At 40.4% G+C, this 21,233-nt stretch overlaps 1 protein-coding gene across 5 annotated transcripts in view; it reads right to left on the bottom strand.

Moving 5' to 3' along the window:
- Nucleotides 1-1,608: 1,608 nt before the first annotated feature.
- LOC121509480 (tight junction protein ZO-2-like) overlaps nucleotides 1,609-21,233 on the bottom strand; it is a 273,847-nt gene continuing 254,222 nt past the window's right edge. For 4 of the 5 annotated variants that reach the window (XM_041786899.1, XM_041786900.1, XM_041786898.1 and 1 more), the window contains exons 17-23: nucleotides 20,785-20,995; nucleotides 19,051-19,151; nucleotides 17,411-17,629; nucleotides 6,411-6,515; nucleotides 4,021-4,497; nucleotides 3,846-3,931; nucleotides 1,609-3,066 (exon numbers count right to left, since the gene is read on the bottom strand). In XM_041786899.1, coding sequence (XP_041642833.1) covers nucleotides 2,925-3,066; nucleotides 3,846-3,931; nucleotides 4,021-4,497; nucleotides 6,411-6,515; nucleotides 17,411-17,629; nucleotides 19,051-19,151; nucleotides 20,785-20,995 — 1,341 coding nt within the window. In that variant the 3' untranslated portion in view covers nucleotides 1,609-2,924. Of the gene's footprint in view, nucleotides 3,067-3,804; nucleotides 3,932-4,020; nucleotides 4,498-6,410; nucleotides 6,516-17,410; nucleotides 17,630-19,050; nucleotides 19,152-20,784; nucleotides 20,996-21,233 lie in introns of all 5 variants that reach the window. The other variant, XM_041786903.1, reaches the window with a different exon arrangement.

Below are 21,233 nucleotides of genomic sequence, written 5' to 3'. Positions count from 1 at the left end.
CTTCCACCATGTCGTTCCTGAAAAAAATAAACTAAAACTACACTAAAATGAGCTATTTGGAGTGACGATGGCATGCCCTTTACTGCGGATATGAAGGGATGCTTGTATGAGCCGGAGTACACAGAGGAACTTCTACAGATGGAGACTCAGCAGGACGAAAGAGAGAGGAGAGAAACTTCAGAGTAGTCTGGTTAGCAGGAGAGATCCTGGCTTACCTGTCGGTCTAGGTGTGCCTTGGGGATCTGGCTGGGCCCAGGAAAAACCCCCAGAGAATGGGCCCTCCCCAGTTGTGATTTATGGATGATATCAGTGTATGTGTGTTGGTGCTAGTATCCTGGCTAACAGCTACCTCATTAAGCAAGCTATTACTGAGGTGAAACTGGTGTTGAAACTATTATTATTCATGCTACTTTTAACCAAGTTAACCAAGTTTTTGACCAATTTTTGCAACTTTTTTTGGAACTTTTTGCCACATTTAATCCCTTTTTGTGACCTTTTGGCTGGTTTTTGCCCACTCTTGCTATTATTCAGACATTTTTTGCCAATTTTTTTCATCACTGTTTACCACCTTTGAGCAACTTTAACCCTTTTTTGCCACTTTTCTGCCACTTGTAACCTATTTTTTCCCCCTTTTGACACTATCAACCCATTTTTGCCACCTTCTTGCCAATTTTCACTCACAGAATGAGGCCTACAAAGAAAAGAACACAGTACCTACAGTCAAACATGGTGGAGGGTTAAAGATGTTTTGGGGTTGTTTTGCTGCCTCTGGCACTGGGTGCCTTGACTGTGTGCCAGGAATCATGAAATCTGGAGACTATCAAAATATTTTGGGCTGCAATGTAGGGCCTAGTGTCAGAAAGCTGGGTCTGTGTCAGAGGTCATGGGTGTTCCAGCAGGACAATGACCCCAAACATACCTCAAAAAGCACAAAGAAATGGTTGGAGACAAAACGCTGAAGACTTCTGAAGTGGCCAGCAATGAGTCTGGATCTAAATTCCATTAAACACCTTTGGAGAAATCTCAAAACTGCTGTTGAAGAAGGCACCCTTCAAATCTGAGAGACCTGGAGCTGTCTGCAAAAGAATAGTGGTCCAAAATTCCAGTTGAGAGGTGTAAGAAGCATGCTGATGGTAATAGGAAGCCATTGGTTTCAGTTATTTTTTCCTAAGGGTGTGAAACCACATATTAAGTTGAGGGTGCCAACAATTTTTGCGGCCCATTTTTGATTTTTTTCTTAATTTTTTTTTTTTTTTTTTTTTTTTAAGATTTATCTTTGGGCCTTTATTTAGATAGAGGAGGACAGTGGATAGACTCGTAAACAGGGAAGAGAGTGGGGAGAGATGTGGGAAATAGTGCCCCAGGCAGGATTTGAACCCGGGCAAGGAAATAAACATCTGTATACAAAAAACATTTGTAATTGAAACAATTTCTGGGAGAGATGGTGTATTTTCTGAAAAAAATTCCAGGGGTGCCAATACTTTCGTCCATGACTGTATTTTTAAAATTTCCACAATTTTAATAACTTAAAAATTTTTTTTTAACTTGTTATGCCCCTTGACTTTTTTTCTGTCTGGTTAAATAAGAAATTATTATTGAACAACACATATTTGAAACCCTTCTTTTGAGCCATTTAATTTTTTAATAACAGGTATATTCAATTAGAGAAACTCAGCAGGTTAGAGTACACGTGCAGTGCTAAATGACCTGTTGGAGCTTCAAACAATGTGTGCACAGTGCATGAGAAATGAAACATTACTTGATTAATTACAGCCATATTGAATACTCGTACCCATCCCTACTGAACACGATGGAAATCATCAAAGAGGGCGATGGATGAAACATTTTCTTATCCTCCAGGTGAGGCCCAGACACAGTCTGTAGATTTTTTACTGATGCAACCAAAAAGCCAGATTTTACGGGGCATTTGAACCTCCCGCGGTCACGGGCTGCTGTTGGACTAAGGTCTACTGAAACAGTTGTTGTTTGCTTTATTGCTAAAGTGAGCAGGCTACTTTGAACAGCTCAGATTATTTTGGTTTGGACTCATTCTGGATCTTTGGGTGCTCCACATCAGACATGGCAGATCGTCTGCAGGGTTTTCTGCAGACGCTACAGTACGAGGGGGGGCGACATTAAGGTTTCGGTGTAACTGGTTCCCTGGTTTCCCTTTTAGCTTGACAGCAGCAGAGGTTTCAGTACGGCTGGGTGGCTGAGGGGTGGAGGAAAGACAACCCAAACCTCATGGGATTAACAAAAGGAAAAGGCACTTCCAAAAATTGTAACAAATTCCAGAGTTACAAGATAGAATATATATATATATAAGTATATATAGAGATATATATACTGCATTGTCATATATATGTAGGAATGCAAAGACAGAGTATAAACACTTGATTTTAGATATATAATATATAATATATATATATATATATATATACGCTGTATAATAGAATATATACGTAACCTTTGTCAATCATGGCTGGCAATATAAGGAGCTTCAAAAGAAGGAGGTGGTGTGATAAAGCGCTTTGTGGGTTTTTGGGTTCATTGAGGTTTTTGTGAGGACGGAACTCGTGGCGAGAAGTTTCAGTTGCTGTGCACAAACTGATAAGTTGCATAGGCAAGAAAACGAGTGTTTCCACAGTCAGTGCGTTCAGAGTGGTACAAAAGAAAGAATCACTCCAATCCAACAGAACAGTGTAGACAGAGTCCTATCCAAACGGACAGGAAAGATTGCTTTGACTTCTTTGAAGCACAAAAATTAAATTAAAGACTCTTTCCCCGTCAGTGTAAAAGAAGCGAGGGTCCGTTTGGGGTCAGCAGCATTTTGTGCAGACGTGATGGAATGGTTAGTGCGTGAACAGACTTCGTGTGCAGTGCGTGTGTACATGTCAGTCTAGGAGGCTGAAGGCGGGCAGACCCTACAGCTCCGTGTCCTGGTACTGGTAGGAGTTGGTGTTGAAGTACCCCGTGTTCTCCTCTCTCTCCTCTTCACCACCGTAGAAGGGACCGCCCTCTTTGGGAGGCAGAGGAGGAGTCTGGGCATCTGAATGAGAGCTGGAGCTGCAGGGAGACAGAAAAAATGAGCTACACTTAAGCCGGGGACACACTACACAACATTCACAGGCCTTACAGGTTTTAAGAAGACCAAGAGTCCACATTAACAGACTGGCCTCAGCAAGACTGGGGATCAAACCCTTAACAGCTGCACCTGATAAGCGGTCACAGACTACGAGATTGGTCAAACCAGCCCAAAGCCTACTGAACGCATCAAACTCTAGCGAGGGCGACAGGCTAAAGCAGGGGTGTCAAAATCATCGTGGAGGTGCTTCAATGAGACGTCCTGCAGACCAGACTATTTTTTAGTGACATCAATGCGACCAAAGTCTGATGAACCAGGCGCTGGAATATTTATCAACATAAATATTCTGCTCTTCATGTATCATCTGAGGATTGGAATATTCAGTAAAAATATACATTTAGTACTCGGTCTCTTTTCTTTTGTCACCGTATCATCTTTGTTCAAAAACATTTAGAGGTTTTAAATTATCCTTCTTTTATATTTTAGAGATGTAGCTACTCAGGGTTTGATGACACTATTAACATCTTGAGTTTCTGTGTTATCCAGGACTGAAATTATACAGCTGAACGTTCTACACAAATGTTGTGTCAGTAATCTGCTGGCTGCTGTTTTCTGAATCTTAATTCTTCACTTCTAGTCTCCCTTTAAATAAAGACCCCAAGACGTCATATGTAGTAAAGACTGCAGACAGACACACAAACATTTGGATGAACACTCACAGCGGAGCTCGGAAACGGTCGTATGGCAGTAGTGAGCCTACCCGATAGGCTGAGGACGACTGTGATCCAGCTTGGCCGTCTTCACAGGAACAGCGTAAATGTCCGGATGCTTCTGAGCGATTTCCATCTGGAAACAAAGATCAGAAAGGAACCATCAGCAGATTCTGGTTCAAACACTCTTGTCAATGACTGACGAGGACATTCGTTCATTCTCACCCTGGCCTTTTGAGCCTCCTGCACCTCCAGGATCCTCTGTACTCGGGCAAAGTGATCCAGCTTCTCAAAGGCTTTAATTTTCCCGAGGAAGGTCCTCGTGGATGGGTCCTCCACCAGGCTATCCTCTGCCACCTCGCTCACACCGGGCAGAGCAGGAATGTGGACCGCTGCCTCCGCCATGCTCCCGCTGCTGCTGGGAGGTTTGGCTGCAGGAGGCAGTTGGGGGGCCCCCAGGGGTCGCAGACTACCACAGGAGCTGAAGTGGTGCAGCGGTGGTGGAGGCGGGGGGGCGGAGAAGCCGGCTGAGCGTGAAATGGGGGGTGGAGGGTCGTTGTTGCTGCTGGCCGGGCTGCTGCTGGACGGAGAGTCATAGCTCCTGCTGCAGCTGGGGGGTGTAGGGTGGTGTTGGCGGTGGTGAAGGTGTGGGTTGGTGGAGCTGGATACGAGGACAGGAGTGTCTCTGAGAGAGAGTTTCACCTGGACGAGGAGGGGGAGTTAGAAACAGAGCTTTCAGAGAGTAGGGAAGAATGAAAGTCAAATAATCAGTCTTAAAAGTCAGGCATACTCAACACTGCAGGGGTCACATCAAAACAGCAGATTAGAGACTACGGTGGGGTACAAAGTCCTCCTGACCAGAGTCAGCAAAACCTGGATCATCTGACGGGTTTCTCACCAGATTCTCCTGTGGTGTTCAAGATTTTACCCTCAATGATCAGAGACACTCTGACTTGAAATAGTTAATATTTCATGTTTAAGCCTCTGCTACACTAAAAATCATACATAAATATTTTTAGCAAATGATTTTGGATTATTTATTTTCATCAACTTGAGTCCTGAACAAAATTAGCAAATATTTAAAAATTTGGGGGATTCGACCTCAAGCAGTCACAGCTGCTCATATGAAAAATTAAAAAAGAGAAAATGAAAATGAGTGTTTTTACACCAGGTATCTCTTAAAATGACATTATGTCACAGAGCCTGAGACTTCAGCAGTATCAATAAGCCAAAACTTTGTTGATTTTCTGGTTCTTGAAAAATACAGAACCGGGTGTTGATTCCCATCCCTGGTTGACAGTGAATTCTGGAATGTTCCTGAGCCCATGCAGTGATTTCAGTACAGAATCATGCCTGTTTTTAATGCAGTGGCCCCTGAGGGCCCCTTCAGCCTTGTCCCTTGCTCACAGAGATTTCTCCAGATTCTCTGAATCTGCTGATGGTATTATTGACTGTAGATGGAGAAGATTCAACGTCTTGAAAGTTTAGACGCTGGTTGATGATGAATGAATCTTGCTGTGTTGGTCATCTCGTTTTACATCAAACACGATAAATACAAACCTGTTAAATATGCCTTTTTTTATCATGTGATCTCTCACATGACAACTTTCTAAAATGTTAAAAAAAAAACTCTTACACTTCATTTAAACAACGCCTCCACAGGTGTTTTCTGGCCTCCAGGTCTACATTAACACATATCAGTCTGTGGGTCAGACATTCAGACTAACGTCTATGAGAGAATAAAGCACAAAAAGAGGGTTTTAAAGTTTTTATTCCACTTGATCACAGCCGCTAACACCTTTCGCTTTATAGATTAAATTTGAATGAGGACAGATCATCAAATTAGCCACTGTGATTTATCGTCAGAATAAAAACTTGACCAAAGCTTTAAAACATCACTAACACACAGACACCACCCTGCAGCAGCTACAGAGGGGGATTGTGGGTACCCGTGTGGTCCAGTGAGCTGCTGTTGGAGGAATCTGAACTGCAGTGAGACGTGTTTCTCCGAATCAGGCCACTCCTCAGAGGGAAGGACAGTTTGTTCCTCTGGATGGAGGAAAAGAACTGCTGGGAGGATGGGACGGTTAGAGACTGAGTTACTGCAGCCACTCACTGATATTTAAAGGAGAGTAAATCACCCTAAAGGACAGATTTAATCTGATTTACAGATGGCAGATTAGAGCATGTCAGAGTCCTACATGTGTCCTTTTAGGCTTAGTCATTTCTAACCTTGTCCCCTACCCCTTGATTTCTAGCACCCCCTTGCTTCTTGAAAACAGAGTGACATGGTGTTGTGGTGAAATCTCCCTCTTTAGATATGGGAAGACCCTTCCTTTTCCAGATACATCATCAGAAGTCACTGACAGCATTTATGTAACAGATGTAATGAAATTACTGGACATTTCTGCCATGATAGACTTTTTTAAAAGCCTGGCATGAACGCTATGGAGCATGCTCAGAATGCTGACTCTAGCTTGGAACTGATTTATGTGTTTACATGAAATTTGATAAAGGAAGATTTCAGGCAGATGTACAGGAGCAGAGGGTCCCTGAGTTCTCAGAAATCAAAGCAGGTAAATTGAAAGTAACATGCTCATATTTAGGTCGCTCACCTTCTCTGTTAAGAAGACGGGTGGAGGGCTGGACCTGCTGAGGACTTCTTGGCTGCAGATCTTCCTCATTCGACTCCTGATGTCTGGACTGTACCTTCGCAAAATCTACAGAAACACAGGCACAAACACAGAAAACACAAGGTTCAGATAGTCCTTTATGTTCTTGGAGAAACATCACAGCAGTATTTCAGGGCGTTTAGGTGGACAAAAAAGTCATAAGGATAGTGTGGTACTGCAGGACTGGCCCCCCACCACTGGTCTGCATTACATTGTTCTGTGTCCAAGGATTGTTGTCTTTATGCACAGTCTCATACAGCAGGTGAGGGAATGAATGTAGTTGGTTGACAAGTCTATCAAGAAGATGAATGACCAGACAAGGTCCTTATGTAAAGTCCTGACGGTCTCTATATGGAGTCTTTATCTGCAGTCTTTGTGTGCAGTCTTCATGGTCTTTATGTGCAGTCTTTATGGTCTTTATGTGCAGTCTTTATGGTCTTTATGTGCAGTCTTCATGGTCGTTATCTGCAGTCTTAATGGTCTTTATCTGCAGTCTTTATGGTCTTTATTTGCAGTCTTCATGGTCTTTATCTGCAGTCTTCATGGTCTTTATTTGCAGTCTTCATGGTCTTTATCTGCAGTCTTCATGGTCTTTATCTGCAGTCTTTATGGTCTTTATGTGCAGTCTTTATGGTCTTTATCTGCAGTCTTCATGGTCTTTATGTGAATTCTTTATGGTCTTTATGTGCAGTCTTTGTGGTCTTCATCTGCAGTCTTTATGGTCTTTATGTGCAGTCTTCATGGTCTTTATGTGCAGTCTTCATGGTCTTTATGTGCAGTCTTCATGGTCTTTATGTGCAGTCTTCATGGTCTTTATGTGCAGTCTTTATGGTCTTTATGTGCAGTCATTATGGTCTTTATCTGCAGTCTTTATGGTCTTTATGTGCAGTCTTTATGGTCTTTATCTGCAGTCTTTATGGTCTTTATGTGCAGTCTTTATGGTCTTTATGTGCAGTCCCTATGGTCTTTATCTGCAGTCTTCATGGTCTTTATGTGCAGTCTTTATGGTCTTTATGTGCAGTCTTTATGGTCTTTATGTGCAGTCTTCATGGTCTTTATGTGCAGTCCCTATGGTCTTTATGTGCAGTCTTTATGGTCTTTATGTGCAGTCGTTATGGTCTTTATGTGCAGTCTTTATGGTCTCTATGTGCAGTCTCTATGGTCTTTATGTGCAGTCTTTATGGTCTTTATCTGCAGTCTTCATGGTCTTTATCTGCAGTCTATATGGTCTTTATTTGCAGTCATTATGGTCTTTATGTGCAGTCTTCATGGTCGTTATCTGCAGTCTTAATGGTCTTTATCTGCAGTCTTTATGGTCTTTATTTGCAGTCTTCATGGTCTTTATCTGCAGTCTTCATGGTCTTTATTTGCAGTCTTCATGGTCTTTATCTGCAGTCTTTATGGTCTTTATGTGCAGTCTTTATGGTCTTTATCTGCAGTCTTCATGGTCTTTATGTGAATTCTTTATGGTCTTTATGTGCAGTCTTTGTGGTCTTCATCTGCAGTCTTTATGGTCTTTATGTGCAGTCTTTATGGTCTTTATGTGCAGTCTTCATGGTCTTTATGTGCAGTCTTCACGGTCTTTATGTGCAGTCTTCATGGTCTTTATGTGCAGTCTTCATGGTCTTTATGTGCAGTCTTTATGGTCTTTATGTGCAGTCATTATGGTCTTTATCTGCAGTCTTTATGGTCGTTATGTGCAGTCTTGATGGTCTTTCTGTGCAGTCTTAATGGTCTTTATGTGCAGTCTTCACGGTCTTTATGTGCAGTCTTCATGGTCTTTATGTGCAGTCTTCATGGTCTTTATGTGCAGTCTTTATGGTCTTTATGTGCAGTCATTATGGTCTTTATCTGCAGTCTTTATGGTCTTTATGTGCAGTCTTTATGGTCTTTATGTGCAGTCCCTATGGTCTTTATGTGCAGTCTTTATGGTCTTTATGTGCAGTCTTCATGGTCTTTATGTGCAGTCTTAATGGTCTTTATGAGCAGTCTTTATGGTCTTTATGTGCAGTCTTAATGGTCTATATGTGCAGTCTTAATGTTCTTTATCTGAAGTCATTATGGTCTTTATGTGCAGTCTTTATGGTCTTTGTTTTCTTTATTGTGTTTCTTTGCAGTCTTTATGTTCTGTATGTTCAGGCTTTATTTACTTTCTGTGCAGTCTTTATGGTCTTTATCTGAAGTCTTTATGGTCTTTATCTGAAGTCATTATGGTCTTTATCTGCAGTCTTTATGGTCTGTGCAGTCTTTATGGTCTTTATGTGCAGTCTTCATGGTCTTTATGTGCAGTCTTCATGGTCTTTATGTGCAGTCTTTATGGTCTTTATGTGCAGTCTTCATGGTCGTTATCTGCAGTCTTAATGGTCTTTATGTGCAGTCTTTATGGTCTTTATGTGCAGTCTTCATGGTCTTTATGTGCAGTCTTCATGGTCTTTATGTGCAGTCTTTATGGTCTTTATGTGCAGTCATTATGGTCTTTATCTGCAGTCTTCATGGTCTTTATGTGCAGTCTTTATGGTCTTTATGTGCAGTCCCTATGGTCTTTATGTGCAGTCTTTATGGTCTTTATGTGCAGTCTTTATGGTCTTTATCTGCAGTCTTTATGGTCTGTGCAGTCTTTATGGTCTTTATCTGAAGTCTTTATGGTCTTTATCTGAAGTCATTATGGTCTTTATCTGCAGTCTTTATGGTCTGTGCAGTCTTTATGGTCTTTATCTGCAGTCTTCATGGTCTTTATGTGCAGTCTTCATGGTCTTTATGTGCAGTCTTCATGGTCTTTATGTGCAGTCTTTATGGTCTTTATGTGCAGTCTTCATGGTCTTTATCTGCAGTCTTCATGGTCTTTATGTGCAGTCTTTATGGTCTTTATGTGCAGTCTTTATGGTCTATATCTGCAGTCTTCATGGTCTTTATCTGAAGTCTTTATGGTCTTTATGTGCAGTCTTCATGGTCTTTATCTGAAGTCTTTATGGTCTTTATCTGCAGTCTTTATGGTCTTTATCTGCAGTCTTTATGGTCTTTATGTGCAGTCTATATGGTCTTTATGTGCAGTCTTTATGGTCTTTGTCTGCAGTCTTTATGGTCTTTATCTGAAGTCTTTATGGTCTTTATGTGCAGTCTTCATGGTCTTTATCTGAAGTCTTTATGGTCTTTATCTGCAGTCTTTATGGTCTTTATGTGCAGTCTTCACGGTCTTTATGTGCAGTCTTCATGGTCTTTATGTGCAGTCTTCATGGTCTTTATGTGCAGTCTTTATGGTCTTTATGTGCAGTCATTATGGTCTTTATCTGCAGTCTTTATGGTCTTTATGTGCAGTCTTTATGGTCTTTATCTGCAGTCTTTATGGTCTTTATGTGCAGTCTTCATGGTCTTTATGTGCAGTCTTTATGGTCTTTATGTGCAGTCTTTATGGTCTTTATGTGCAGTCTTTATGGTCTTTATGTGCAGTCTTTATGGTCTTTATGTGCAGTCTTTATGGTCTTTATCTGCAGTCTTAATGGTCTTTATGTGCAGTCTTTATGGTCTTTATGTGCAGTCTTCATGGTCTTTATGTGCAGTCTTCATGGTCTTTATCTGCAGTCTTTATGGTCTTTATGTGCAGTCTTTATGGTCTTTATCTGCAGTCTTTATGGTCTTTATGTGCAGTCTTTATGGTCTTTATGTGCAGTCTTTATGGTCTTTATGTGCAGTCTTTATGGTCTTTATGTGCAGTCTTTATGGTCTTTATCTGCAGTCTTTATGGTCTTTATGTGCAGTCTTCATGGTCTTTATGTGCAGTCTTCATGGTCTTTATGTGCAGTCTTTATGGTCTTTATGTGCAGTCATTATGGTCTTTATCTGCAGTCTTTATGGTCTTTATGTGCAGTCTTTATGGTCTTTATGTGCAGTCCCTATGGTCTTTATGTGCAGTCTTTATGGTCTTTATGTGCAGTCTTTATGGTCTTTATCTGCAGTCTTTATGGTCTTTATGTGCAGTCTTCACGGTCTTTATGTGCAGTCTTCATGGTCTTTATGTGCAGTCTTCATGGTCTTTATGTGCAGTCTTTATGGTCTTTATGTGCAGTCTTTATGGTCTTTATCTGCAGTCTTTATGGTCTGTGCAGTCTTTCTGGTCTTTATGTGCAGTCTTTATGGTCTTTATGTGCAGTCTTCATGGTCTTTATGTGCAGTCTTCACGGTCTTTATGTGCAGTCTTCATGGTCTTTATGTGCAGTCTTCATGGTCTTTATGTGCAGTCTTTATGGTCTTTATGTGCAGTCATTATGGTCTTTATCTGCAGTCTTTATGGTCTTTATGTGCAGTCTTAATGGTCTTTAAATGCAGTCTTTATGGTACTTATGTTCAGTCTTTATGGTCTTTATGTGCAGTCTTTATGGTCTTTATGTGCAGTCTTTATGGTCTTTATGTGCAGTCCCTATGGTCTTTATGTGCAGTCTTTATGGTCTTTATGTGCAGTCTTTATGGTCTGTGCAGTCTTTATGGTCTTTATCTGAAGTCTTTATGGTCTTTATCTGAAGTCATTATGGTCTTTATCTGCAGTCTTTATGGTCTGTGCAGTCTTTATGGTCTTTATCTGCAGTCTTCATGGTCTTTATCTGAAGTCATTATGGTCTTTATCTGCAGTCTTTATGGTCTGTGCAGTCTTTATGGTCTTTATGTGCAGTCTTCATGGTCTTTATGTGCAGTCTTCATGGTCTTTATGTGCAGTCTTTATGGTCTTTATGTGCAGTCTTCATGGTCTTTATGTGCAGTCTTTATGGTCTTTATGTGCAGTCTCTATGGTCTTTATCTGCAGTCTTTATGGTCTTTATGTTCAGTCTTCATGGTCTTTATGTGCAGTCTTCATGGTCTTTATGTGCAGTCTTCATGGTCTGTATGTGCAGTCTTTATGGTCTGTGCAGTCTTTATGGTCTTTATCTGCAGTCTTCATGGTCTTTATGTGCAGTCTTCATGGTCTTTATGTGCAGTCTTCATGGTCTTTATGTGCAGTCTTTATGGTCTTTATGTGCAGTCTTCATGGTCTTTATCTGCAGTCTTCATGGTCTTTATGTGCAGTCGTTATGGTCTTTATGTGCAGTCTTTATGGTCTCTATGTGCAGTCTCTATGGTCTTTATGTGCAGTCTTTATGGTCTATATCTGCAGTCTTCATGGTCTTTATCTGCAGTCTTTATGGTCTTTATATGCAGTCTTTATGGTCTTTATGTGCAGTCTTTATGGTTTTTATGTGCAGTCTCTATGGTCTTTATGTGCAGTCTTTATGGTCTTTGTCTGCAGTCTTTATGGTCTTTATCTGAAGTCTTTATGGTCTTTATGTGCAGTCTTCATGGTCTTTATCTGAAGTCTTTATGGTCTTTATCTGCAGTCTTTATGGTCTTTATGTGCAGTCTTCATGGTCTTTATCTGAAGTCTTTATGGTCTTTATGTGCAGTCTTCATGGTCTTTATGTGCAGTCTTTATGGTCTTTATGTGCAGTCTTTATGGTCTTTATGTGCAGTCTTTATGGTCTTTATGTGCAGTCTTCATGGTCTGTAACTGCAGTCTTTATGGTCTTTATGTGCAGTCTTCATGGTCTTTATGTGCAGTCTTTATGGTCTTTATGTGCAGTCTTTATGGTCTTTATGTGCAGTCTTTATGGTCTTTATGTGCAGTCTTTATGGTCTTTATGTGCAGTCTTTATGGTCTTTATCTGCAGTCTTCATGGTCTTTATCTGCAGTCTTTATGGTCTTTATTTGCAGTCTTCATGGTCTTTATCTGCAGTCTTCATGGTCTTTATCTGCAGTCTTTATGGTCTTTATGTGCAGTCTTTATGGTCTTTATCTGCAGTCTTTATGGTCTTTATGTGAATTCTTTATGGTCTTTATGTGCAGTCTCTGTGGTCTTCATCTGCAGTCTTTATGGTCTTTATGTGCAGTCTTCATGGTCTTTATGTGCAGTCTTCATGGTCTTTATGTGCAGTCTTCACGGTCTTTATGTGCAGTCTTTATGGTCTTTATGTGCAGTCTTTATGGTCTTTATGTGCAGTCTTTATGGTCTTTATCTGCAGTCTTTATGGTCTTTATGTGCAGTCTTTATGGTCTTTATGTGCAGTATTCATGGTCTTTATCTGCAGTCTTTATGGTCTTTATGTGCAGTCTTTATGGTCTTTATGTGCAGTCTTCATGGTCTTTATGTGCAGTCTTTATGGTCTTTATGTGCAGTCTTCATGGTCTTTATGTGCAGTCTTCATGGTCTTTATGTGCAGTCTTCATGGTCTTTATCTGCAGTCTTTATGGTCTTTATGGTCTTTATCTGCAGTCTTTATGGTCTGTGCAGTCTTTATGGTCTTTATCTGAAGTCTTTATGGTCTTTATCTGAAGTCTTTATGGTCTTTATGAGCAGTCTTCAAGGTCTTTATGTGCAGTCTTCATGGTCTTTATGTGCAGTCTTTATGGTCTTTATGTGCAGTCATTATGGTCTTTATCTGCAGTCTTTATGGTCTGTGCAGTCTTTATGGTCTTTATGTGCAGTCTTCATGGTCTTTATGTGCAGTCTTTATGGTCTTTATGTGCAGTCTTCATGGTCTTTATGTGCAGTCTTCATGGTCTTTATGTGCAGTCTTCATGGTCTTTATCTGCAGTCTTTATGGTCTTTATGTGCAGTCTTTATGGTCTTTATCTGCAGTCTTTATGGTCTGTGCAGTCTTTATGGTCTTTATCTGAAGTCTTTATGGTCTTTATCTGAAGTCTTTATGGTCTTTATGAGCAGTCTTCAAGGTCTTTATGTGCAGTCTTCATGGTCTTTATGTGCAGTCTTTATGGTCTTTATGTGCAGTCATTATGGTCTTTATCTGCAGTCTTTATGGTCTGTGCAGTCTTTATGGTCTTTATGTGCAGTCTTCATGGTCTTTATGTGCAGTCTTCATGGTCTTTATCTGAAGTCTTTATGGTCTTTATCTGCAGTCTTCATGGTCTTTATGTGCAGTCTTTATGGTCTTTATGTGCAGTCTCTATGGTCTTTATCTGCAGTCTTTATGGTCTTTATGTGCAGTCTTCATGGTCTTTATGTGCAGTCTTCATGGTCTTTATGTGCAGTCTTCATGGTCTTTATGTGCAGTCTTTATGGTCTTTATGTGCAGTCTTTATGGTCTCTATATGCAGTCTCTATGGTCTTTATGTGCAGTCTTTATGGTCTTTATCTGCAGTCTTCATGGTCTTTATCTGCAGTCTATATGGTCTTTATGTGCAGTCTTTATGGTCTTTATGTGCAGTCTTTATGGTTTTTATGTGCAGTCTTAATGGTCTTTATGTGCAGTCTTTATGGTCTTTGTCTGCAGTCTTTATGGTCTTTATGTGCAGTCTTCATGGTCTTTATGTGCAGTCTTTATGGTCTTTATCTGCAGTCTTTATGGTCTTTATCTGCAGTCTTCACGGTCTTTATGTGCAGTCTTCATGGTCTTTATGTGCAGTCTTTATAGTTTTTATGTGCAGTCTTTATGGTCTTTATGTGCAGTCTTTATGGTCTTTGTCTGCAGTCTTTATGGTCTTTATCTGAAGTCTTTATGGTCTTTATGTGCAGTCTTCATGGTCTTTATCTGAAGTCTTTATGGTCTTTATCTGCAGTCTTTATGGTCTTTATGTGCAGTCTTCATGGTCTTTATCTGAAGTCTTTATGGTCTTTATGTGCAGTCTTTATGGTCTTTATCTGAAGTCTTTATGGTCTTTATGTGCAGTCTTTATGGTCTTTATGTGCAGTCTTTATGGTCTTTATGTGCAGTCTTCATGGCCTGTAACTGCAGTCTTTATGGTCTTTATGTGCAGTCTTTATGGTCTTTATGTGCAGTCTTTATGGTCTTTATGTGCAGTCTCTATGGTCTTTATCTGCAGTCTTTATGGTCTTTTTGTGCAGTCTTCATGGTCTTCATGTGCAGTCTTCATGGTCTTTATGTGCAGTCTTTATGGTCTTTATGTGCAGTCTTCATGGTCTTTATCTGCAGTCTTTATGGTCTTTATGTGCAGTCGTTATGGTCTTTATGTGCAGTCTTTATGGTCTCTATGTGCAGTCTTCATGGTCTTCATGTGCAGTCTTCATGGTCTTTATGTGCAGTCTTTATGGTCTTTATGTGCAGTCTTCATGGTTTTAAGTGCAGTCTTTATGGTCTTTTTGTGCAGTCTTCATGGTCTTCATGTGCAGTCTTCATGGTCTTTATGTGCAGTCTTTATGGTCTTTATGTGCAGTCTTCATGGTCTTTATGTGCAGTCTTCATGGTCTTTATGTGCAGTCTCTATGGTCTTTATGTGCAGTCTTCATGGTCTTTATTTGCAGTCATTATGGTCTTTATCTGCAGTCTTCATGGTCTTTATGTGCAGTCTTCATGGTCTTTATGTGCAGTCGTTATGGTCTTTATGTGCAGTCTTTATGGTCTCTATATGCAGTCTCTATGGTCTTTATGTGCAGTCTTTATGGTCTTTATCTGCAGTCTTCATGGTCTTTATCTGCAGTCTATATGGTCTTTATGTGCAGTCTTTATGGTTTTTATGTGCAGTCTTAATGGTCTTTATGTGCAGTCTTTATGGTCTTTGTCTGCAGTCTTTATGGTCTTTATGTGCAGTCTTCATGGTCTTTATGTGCAGTCTTCATGGTCTTTATCTGAAGTCTTTATGGTCTTTATCTGCAGTCTTCATGGTCTTTATGTGCAGTCTTTATGGTCTTTATGTGCAGTCTCTATGGTCTTTATCTGCAGTCTTTATGGTCTTTATGTGCAGTCTTCATGGTCTTTATGTGCAGTGTTCATGGTCTTTATGTGCAGTCTTTATGGTCTCTATGTGCAGTCTCTATGGTCTTTATGTGCAGTCTTTATGGTCTTTATGTGCAGTCTTTATGGTCTTTATCTGCAGTCTATATGGTCTTTATGTGCAGTCTTTATGGTCTTTATGTGCAGTCTTTATGGTTTTTATGTGCAGTCTTTATGGTCTTTATGTGCAGTCTTTATGGTCTTTATCTGCAGTCTATATGGTCTTTATGTGCAGTCTTTATGGTCTTTATGTGCAGTCTTTATGGTTTTTATGTGCAGTCTTTATGGTCTTTATGTGCAGTCTTTATGGTCTTTGTCTGCAGTCTTTATGGTCTTTATGTGCAGTCTTCACGGTCTTTATGTGCAGTCTTCATGGTCTTTATCTGCAGTCTTTATGGTCTTTATCTGCAGTCTTCACGGTCTTTATGTGCAGTCTTCATGGTCTTTATCTGAAGTCTTTATGGTCTTTATGTGCAGTCTTCGTGGTCTTTATCTGAAGTCTTTATGGTCTTTATGTGCAGTCTTCACAGTCTTTCTGTGCAGTCTTCATGGTCTTTATCTGAAGTCTTTATGGTCTTTATGTGCAGTCTTTATGGTCTTTATGTGCAGTCTTTATGGTCTTTATCTGCAGTCTTCATGGCCTGTAACTGCAGGCTTTATGGTCTTTATGTGCAGTCTTTATGGTCTTTATGTGCAGTCTTTATGGTCTTTATGTGCAGTCTCTATGGTCTTTATCTGCAGTCTTTATGGTCTTTTTGTGCAGTCTTCACGGTCTTTATGTGCAGTCTTCATGGTCTTTATGTGCAGTCTTCATGGTCTTTATGTGCAGTCTCTATGACCTTATGTGCAGTCTTTATGGTCTTTATGTGCAGTCTTTATGGTCTTTATGTGCAGTCATTATGGTCTTTATCTGCAGTCTTCATGGTCTTTATGTGCAGTCTTTATGGTCTTTATGTGCAGTCTCTATGGTCTTTATCTGCAGTCTTTATGGTCTTTATGTGCAGTCTTCATGGTCTTTATGTGCAGTCATTATGGTCTTTATGTGCAGTCTTCATGGTCTTTATGTGCAGTCTTTATGGTCTTTATGTGCAGTCTTCATGGTCTTTATCTGCAGTCTTTATGGTCTTTATGTGCAGTCTTCATGGTATTTATGTGCAGTCTTCATGGTCTTTATGTGCAGTCTTTATGGTCTTTATGTGCAGTCTTCATGGTCTTTATGTGCAGTCTTTATGGTCTTTATGTGCAGTCGTTATGGTCTTTATGTGCAGTCTTTATGGTCTCTATGTGCAGTCTATATGGTCTTTATGTGCAGTCTTTATGGTCTTTATTTGCAGTCTTTATGGTTTTTATGTGCAGTCTTTATGGTCTTTATGTGCAGTCTTTATGGTCTTTGTCTGCAGTCTTTATGGTCTTTATGTGCAGTCTTCACGGTCTTTATGTGCAGTCTTCATGGTCTTTATCTGAAGTCTTCATGGTCTTTATGTGCAGTCTTCATGGTCTTTATCTGAAGTCTTTATGGTCTTTATGTGCAGTCTTCATGGTCTTTATGTGCAGTCTTCATGGTCTTTATGTGCAGTCTTCATGGTCTTTATGTGCAGTCTTCATGGTCTTTATCTGAAGTCTTTATGGTCTTTATGTGCAGTCTTCATGGTCTTTATCTGAAGTCTTTATTGTCTTTATCTGAAGTCTTTATGGTCTTTATGTGCAGTCTTCACGGTCTTTATGTGCAGTCTTCATGGTCTTTATCTGAAGTCTTTATGGTCTTTATGTGCAGTCTTCATGGTTTTTATCTGAAGTCTTTATGGTCTTTATGTGCAGTCTTTATGGTCTTTATCTGAAGTCTTTATGGTCTTTATGTGCAGTCTTTATGGTCTTTATCTGAAGTCTTTATGGTCTTTATGTGCAGTCTTCATGGTCTTTATCTGAAGTCTTTATGGTCTTTATGTGCAGTCTTTATGGTCTTTATGTGCAGTCTTTATGGTCTTTATGTGCAGTCTTTATGGCCTTTATCTGAATTCTTTATGTTCTTTATCCGTAGTCTTTATTGTCTGTAAGACCACAGTTTGAAATTAATGACTGGAATTGTCATTTTTTAAATAAACATAAATATTTCCGTGCAGAAAGTCTTTGTACTGTATCTATAAATCTAAATGTGTTTGTGTGTCTCTGACCTCCTCGGCTGTGACTGGCTCTGACGAGCGGCTGATGGCAGATATGTGCATCAACTCGGCGTCGTGCTCATTGTCGGTGTAGGTCCCGCCTTCATCGGCGGTATCATCCAGGTCGGAGGCCAGCCGGCTGTCCATGCTGAGGTAGTCGGCGGACATGGCGGACAGGAAGGACAGACGCTCGACATCCTGGCATTCCAGATCAGTCTCTACTCCCTCCAGCTAGAAGAGACACATGGTGGATCTTGGGTGTACAGGCAGGAAGGATGGACAGACGGATAGCACGAGAACAAGAGAGAAGAAAGAAAGACAAACAGAGCCGAGCTGTAGAGCACTACTGGCAGGAGGTCAAGAGACACAGTGAGCATGCTCAGAGCGCACACACAGGTGGCTGCTAGGAGGGGCAGGTAGATAACGGGGGTAGTCATTCCACTACAAAGTGAACTACAGAAACTAGGACACACAAACACACTATCAGGAACACTCTATCACCCATCAACACAACCACACTGATTTAAATTCTCCCTTTATTTACTCTTTTTGTTCTTTTAGAGTCACCAAAATTTCAACCTTTGATATGATCCCAGTAAAAATCAAACAATATTGAGACCTTTTAGATTACACAGCAACATAACAAAAGTCCTGAGAATCACAATTTTAAAATTTGTTTGTTTCAAGTTTAAAAAAAAGCTGAAGGCAACTCCCTTTGTATCAAAATACTGGCCCTACTCTGATTGCTCTGCTGATCCACCAATCACAGAGCTCTCTCTCTTGAACAACCATGGCTGGGCGACTTCCTGTTAGACTAACTTTCTCCAGGGCAATGTCTTTCAGCGCCTGTTGCTTAATTTGGTTCCTTCAGCATTGATGTCTGCGAGAATGACTTAAAATATCCACGTTGGAGGATTTTCAGGCTGTTTCCTAGACTGTCGGCTAATTATCAGAGCTGTCTAACCATTAAATGTTAGTTAGAACTTCATTTCTGAATTTTATAATAAACAACATTAATCGTAGATTAATCACACATTTAAAATTGTATTTTGCTCTTCAAGTTTCTTGAGATGTGAATGAAATATATTAACACTTGAGGTACACTCAGAGTTTGGAGATGCTTCCATCCCAAAGTCTTTTTCAGGGACGTCCATTCTTATTTTACTTGGACAATGCCAAGACACATTCTGCACAAGTTACAACAGCATGGCTTCACAATGAAAGAGGACAGGCCTAGACTGGCCTTCATGCAGTCCAGACCTGCCTCCCACTGAAAATGTATGGAAATGCAAAAGATGACCATGGAAACCCTGCGCTGCTGAGAGACTTCAGCGAGAATGGGAAAGAGTTCCACCTTAAAACTTCAGCAGCTAGTGTCTTCAGTCCCAGACTAGTTTGGAATAGGGGGTTTGTATGTGAAAATGTGAGTTTAACACTGGTGTATAGTAAGAAGTATGCAGGAGTGCATGTACAAAATGACTCCCTGGTTAATGGGACAGCATTTACACTTTCAGGAGTGAGGCTGTGTTCTCTGTGTTAGTAACTCCATTAAGATGAATAATTTAGAGGTTTGTTTGTAGTCTGGTAGTCTGGAATAAAGAACAGTCTGTGCTTTATTCCAGACTACTAGGAGGAAATTTTGGGGTATTTACCTTGCCATCAGAGACCCACACCGCCTGCATCTGCTGCTCTCTGATGGAGTCCTTGACACTGCCGTACCAGGCGTCGTTGGCTGAGTTCACATCAACTGTGGCTGGACAGGAAGAACATAAACCATCAGCATATAGATATTGATGTATTTTTCAAACTAAAGATTACATCAATTATTGTCTTTATGGGCTGTTTAGGTGTGCAGTGGTTCTAATGTACCGTCTTCATGTGCATTCTTTATTGTCTTTATTGACAGTCTTTACTTGTGGTCTTTATTGGGATCTTTATATGCTGTTTTTTTTTTTTTTTTTTAGGTCTTTCCGGTTTAGTTGTGGTTTGGTTTAACCTGAAACACCAGATAGACTGTTTCATATGTCTACTGCATTGATATATGTCAAACTCATCTGGGAAAGCTCCCATATAAAGCGTTTGGGAAGGGCAGGACTTCAGAAATTCTTGGAAGATGGTTGGAGGAACGTTTTTCAGTCACATTCATGATGGGCCAATCAAGAGTGACAGGATAAAATCACGTGTGCATGTGCAGCTTCTCGGTGAATAACATCGATGCCAAGGTCTGTCAGGAGACATGCAAAAATGTCTGCTCAAGCTTCTGTTGTGGCTCTTTGCTCTTATTTAACACTAGAACTGCCAATGGATAAAATTTACCCAAGGCTGTTCTTTAATTGTATCTTACTTGATGTGTATACAGTTTTAAAGACTGTCAGTCTTTGATTTTTCATAAAAGTTTTTTGGTGTCATAAAAAGTCTTTGCCTACAGCTAAAGTTTTTTTAATGGACATTTATATCTAGAACCACCATGTAGGTCAAATTTAAGACAAAGACGATCTAGTGATCTAGTTTGCTGTCTGTAGTTAATAAGCTGCTCAATGTCAGTGGTTAACTAACAGTCCTTGATCAGTGCTATTTATGAGAATCAAGGCACTTTAATGACAGGTAAATATGACCCATTGGCTGTTTTAGGTATGTACAGATCCACGGCAGTTTTAGTGTTAAAAAGGACCTTGGTCCTGTTCTGATTAATCTGCTGCTTTCCTACAGCTGCAATCAAGCCAACAGCCATTGGAGACACCGGCAAAGCCCATCTGTAAGGATTGTAAGCCCATGCTGAAGCAGACCGGGAGGAGAGCAAAACCATCTATACCATCATGAAAATGCAGACATGTGATCAAGTTCTGGTCCAGCTGAAGCTATACCACTGCTACATCTGAGCTCATCATCCCATCAGAGGCAACCATTGCAAACAGCTTTGAGTCCAACTAAACCCTGCACATCGCTACCACCTTGTCCTCCCTAAATGATTTCATAATTTATCTAAATAAATGATTAAATAATTTCAGTGTTCAGTTCGGTACAAACGTTGTGAATTGGAGCTTTTCAAGATGGCGTTGCCTGATGGCACCTATGGAGTCTGGCAGATCCATCTGGTAGGGTCTGGTTATGTTGTCTTTATGGTCTTTCTGTTAAGTCTTCATGGTCTCTATTTGTGTTTTTTATTTGCAGGCTTTTCAGTCTTTATATGCAGTATTTATGGCCTTTACTTGCAGACTTTTCAGTCATCATGTGCAGTCCTTATGGTCTTAATTTACAGTCTTCATGGTCCTTATGTGCAATCCTACTGGCCTCACATACGGTCATTATGCTGTGTTTATTAGTGGTCTTCATATTTGATGGTCTTTCTGCATGGTCTTTCTTTATTGGATGGTGCATTTTCATACCAGTGAAGAGGTGAGAGCAGGTCTTCCTCAGTTTAATGGCCTGCTCATACAGCTTGCGAGCGCTGCGGTTGGAGTTGGGTGCGATCCTCTGTCTGATGGCCTTGATTCCGTGTTTACTGTCTGGGTTGAAGAAGATGACAATTGGGTACCACTGGGTGTAATTCAGGGTGTCCACAGCTTTGGGCGTCACATCCAGCAGGGCGTGCTTATCCTGTGAGATACAAAGACCAGATCAGAATACAGTGCCATGAAAAAGTATTTGCCCCCTTTCTGATTCCTCAGTTTGTTGCATGTTTATCACACTTAAACATTTCAGATCTTCAAACCAATTCTTAGATTTCACAAAGACAGCCCAGGTAAATACAAATGCATTGTCTGAATGATTATTTGAGTTTTTAAGGGGGCAAACAGTCCAAACCTATCTGTCCCTGTGTGAAAAAGTAATTTCC

The sequence above is a fragment of the Cheilinus undulatus genome, linkage group 5 (assembly GCF_018320785.1).
Source record: "Cheilinus undulatus linkage group 5, ASM1832078v1, whole genome shotgun sequence".
NCBI lineage: Eukaryota > Metazoa > Chordata > Actinopteri > Labriformes > Labridae > Cheilinus > Cheilinus undulatus.
This window is presented reverse-complemented; position numbering and strand designations above follow the sequence as displayed.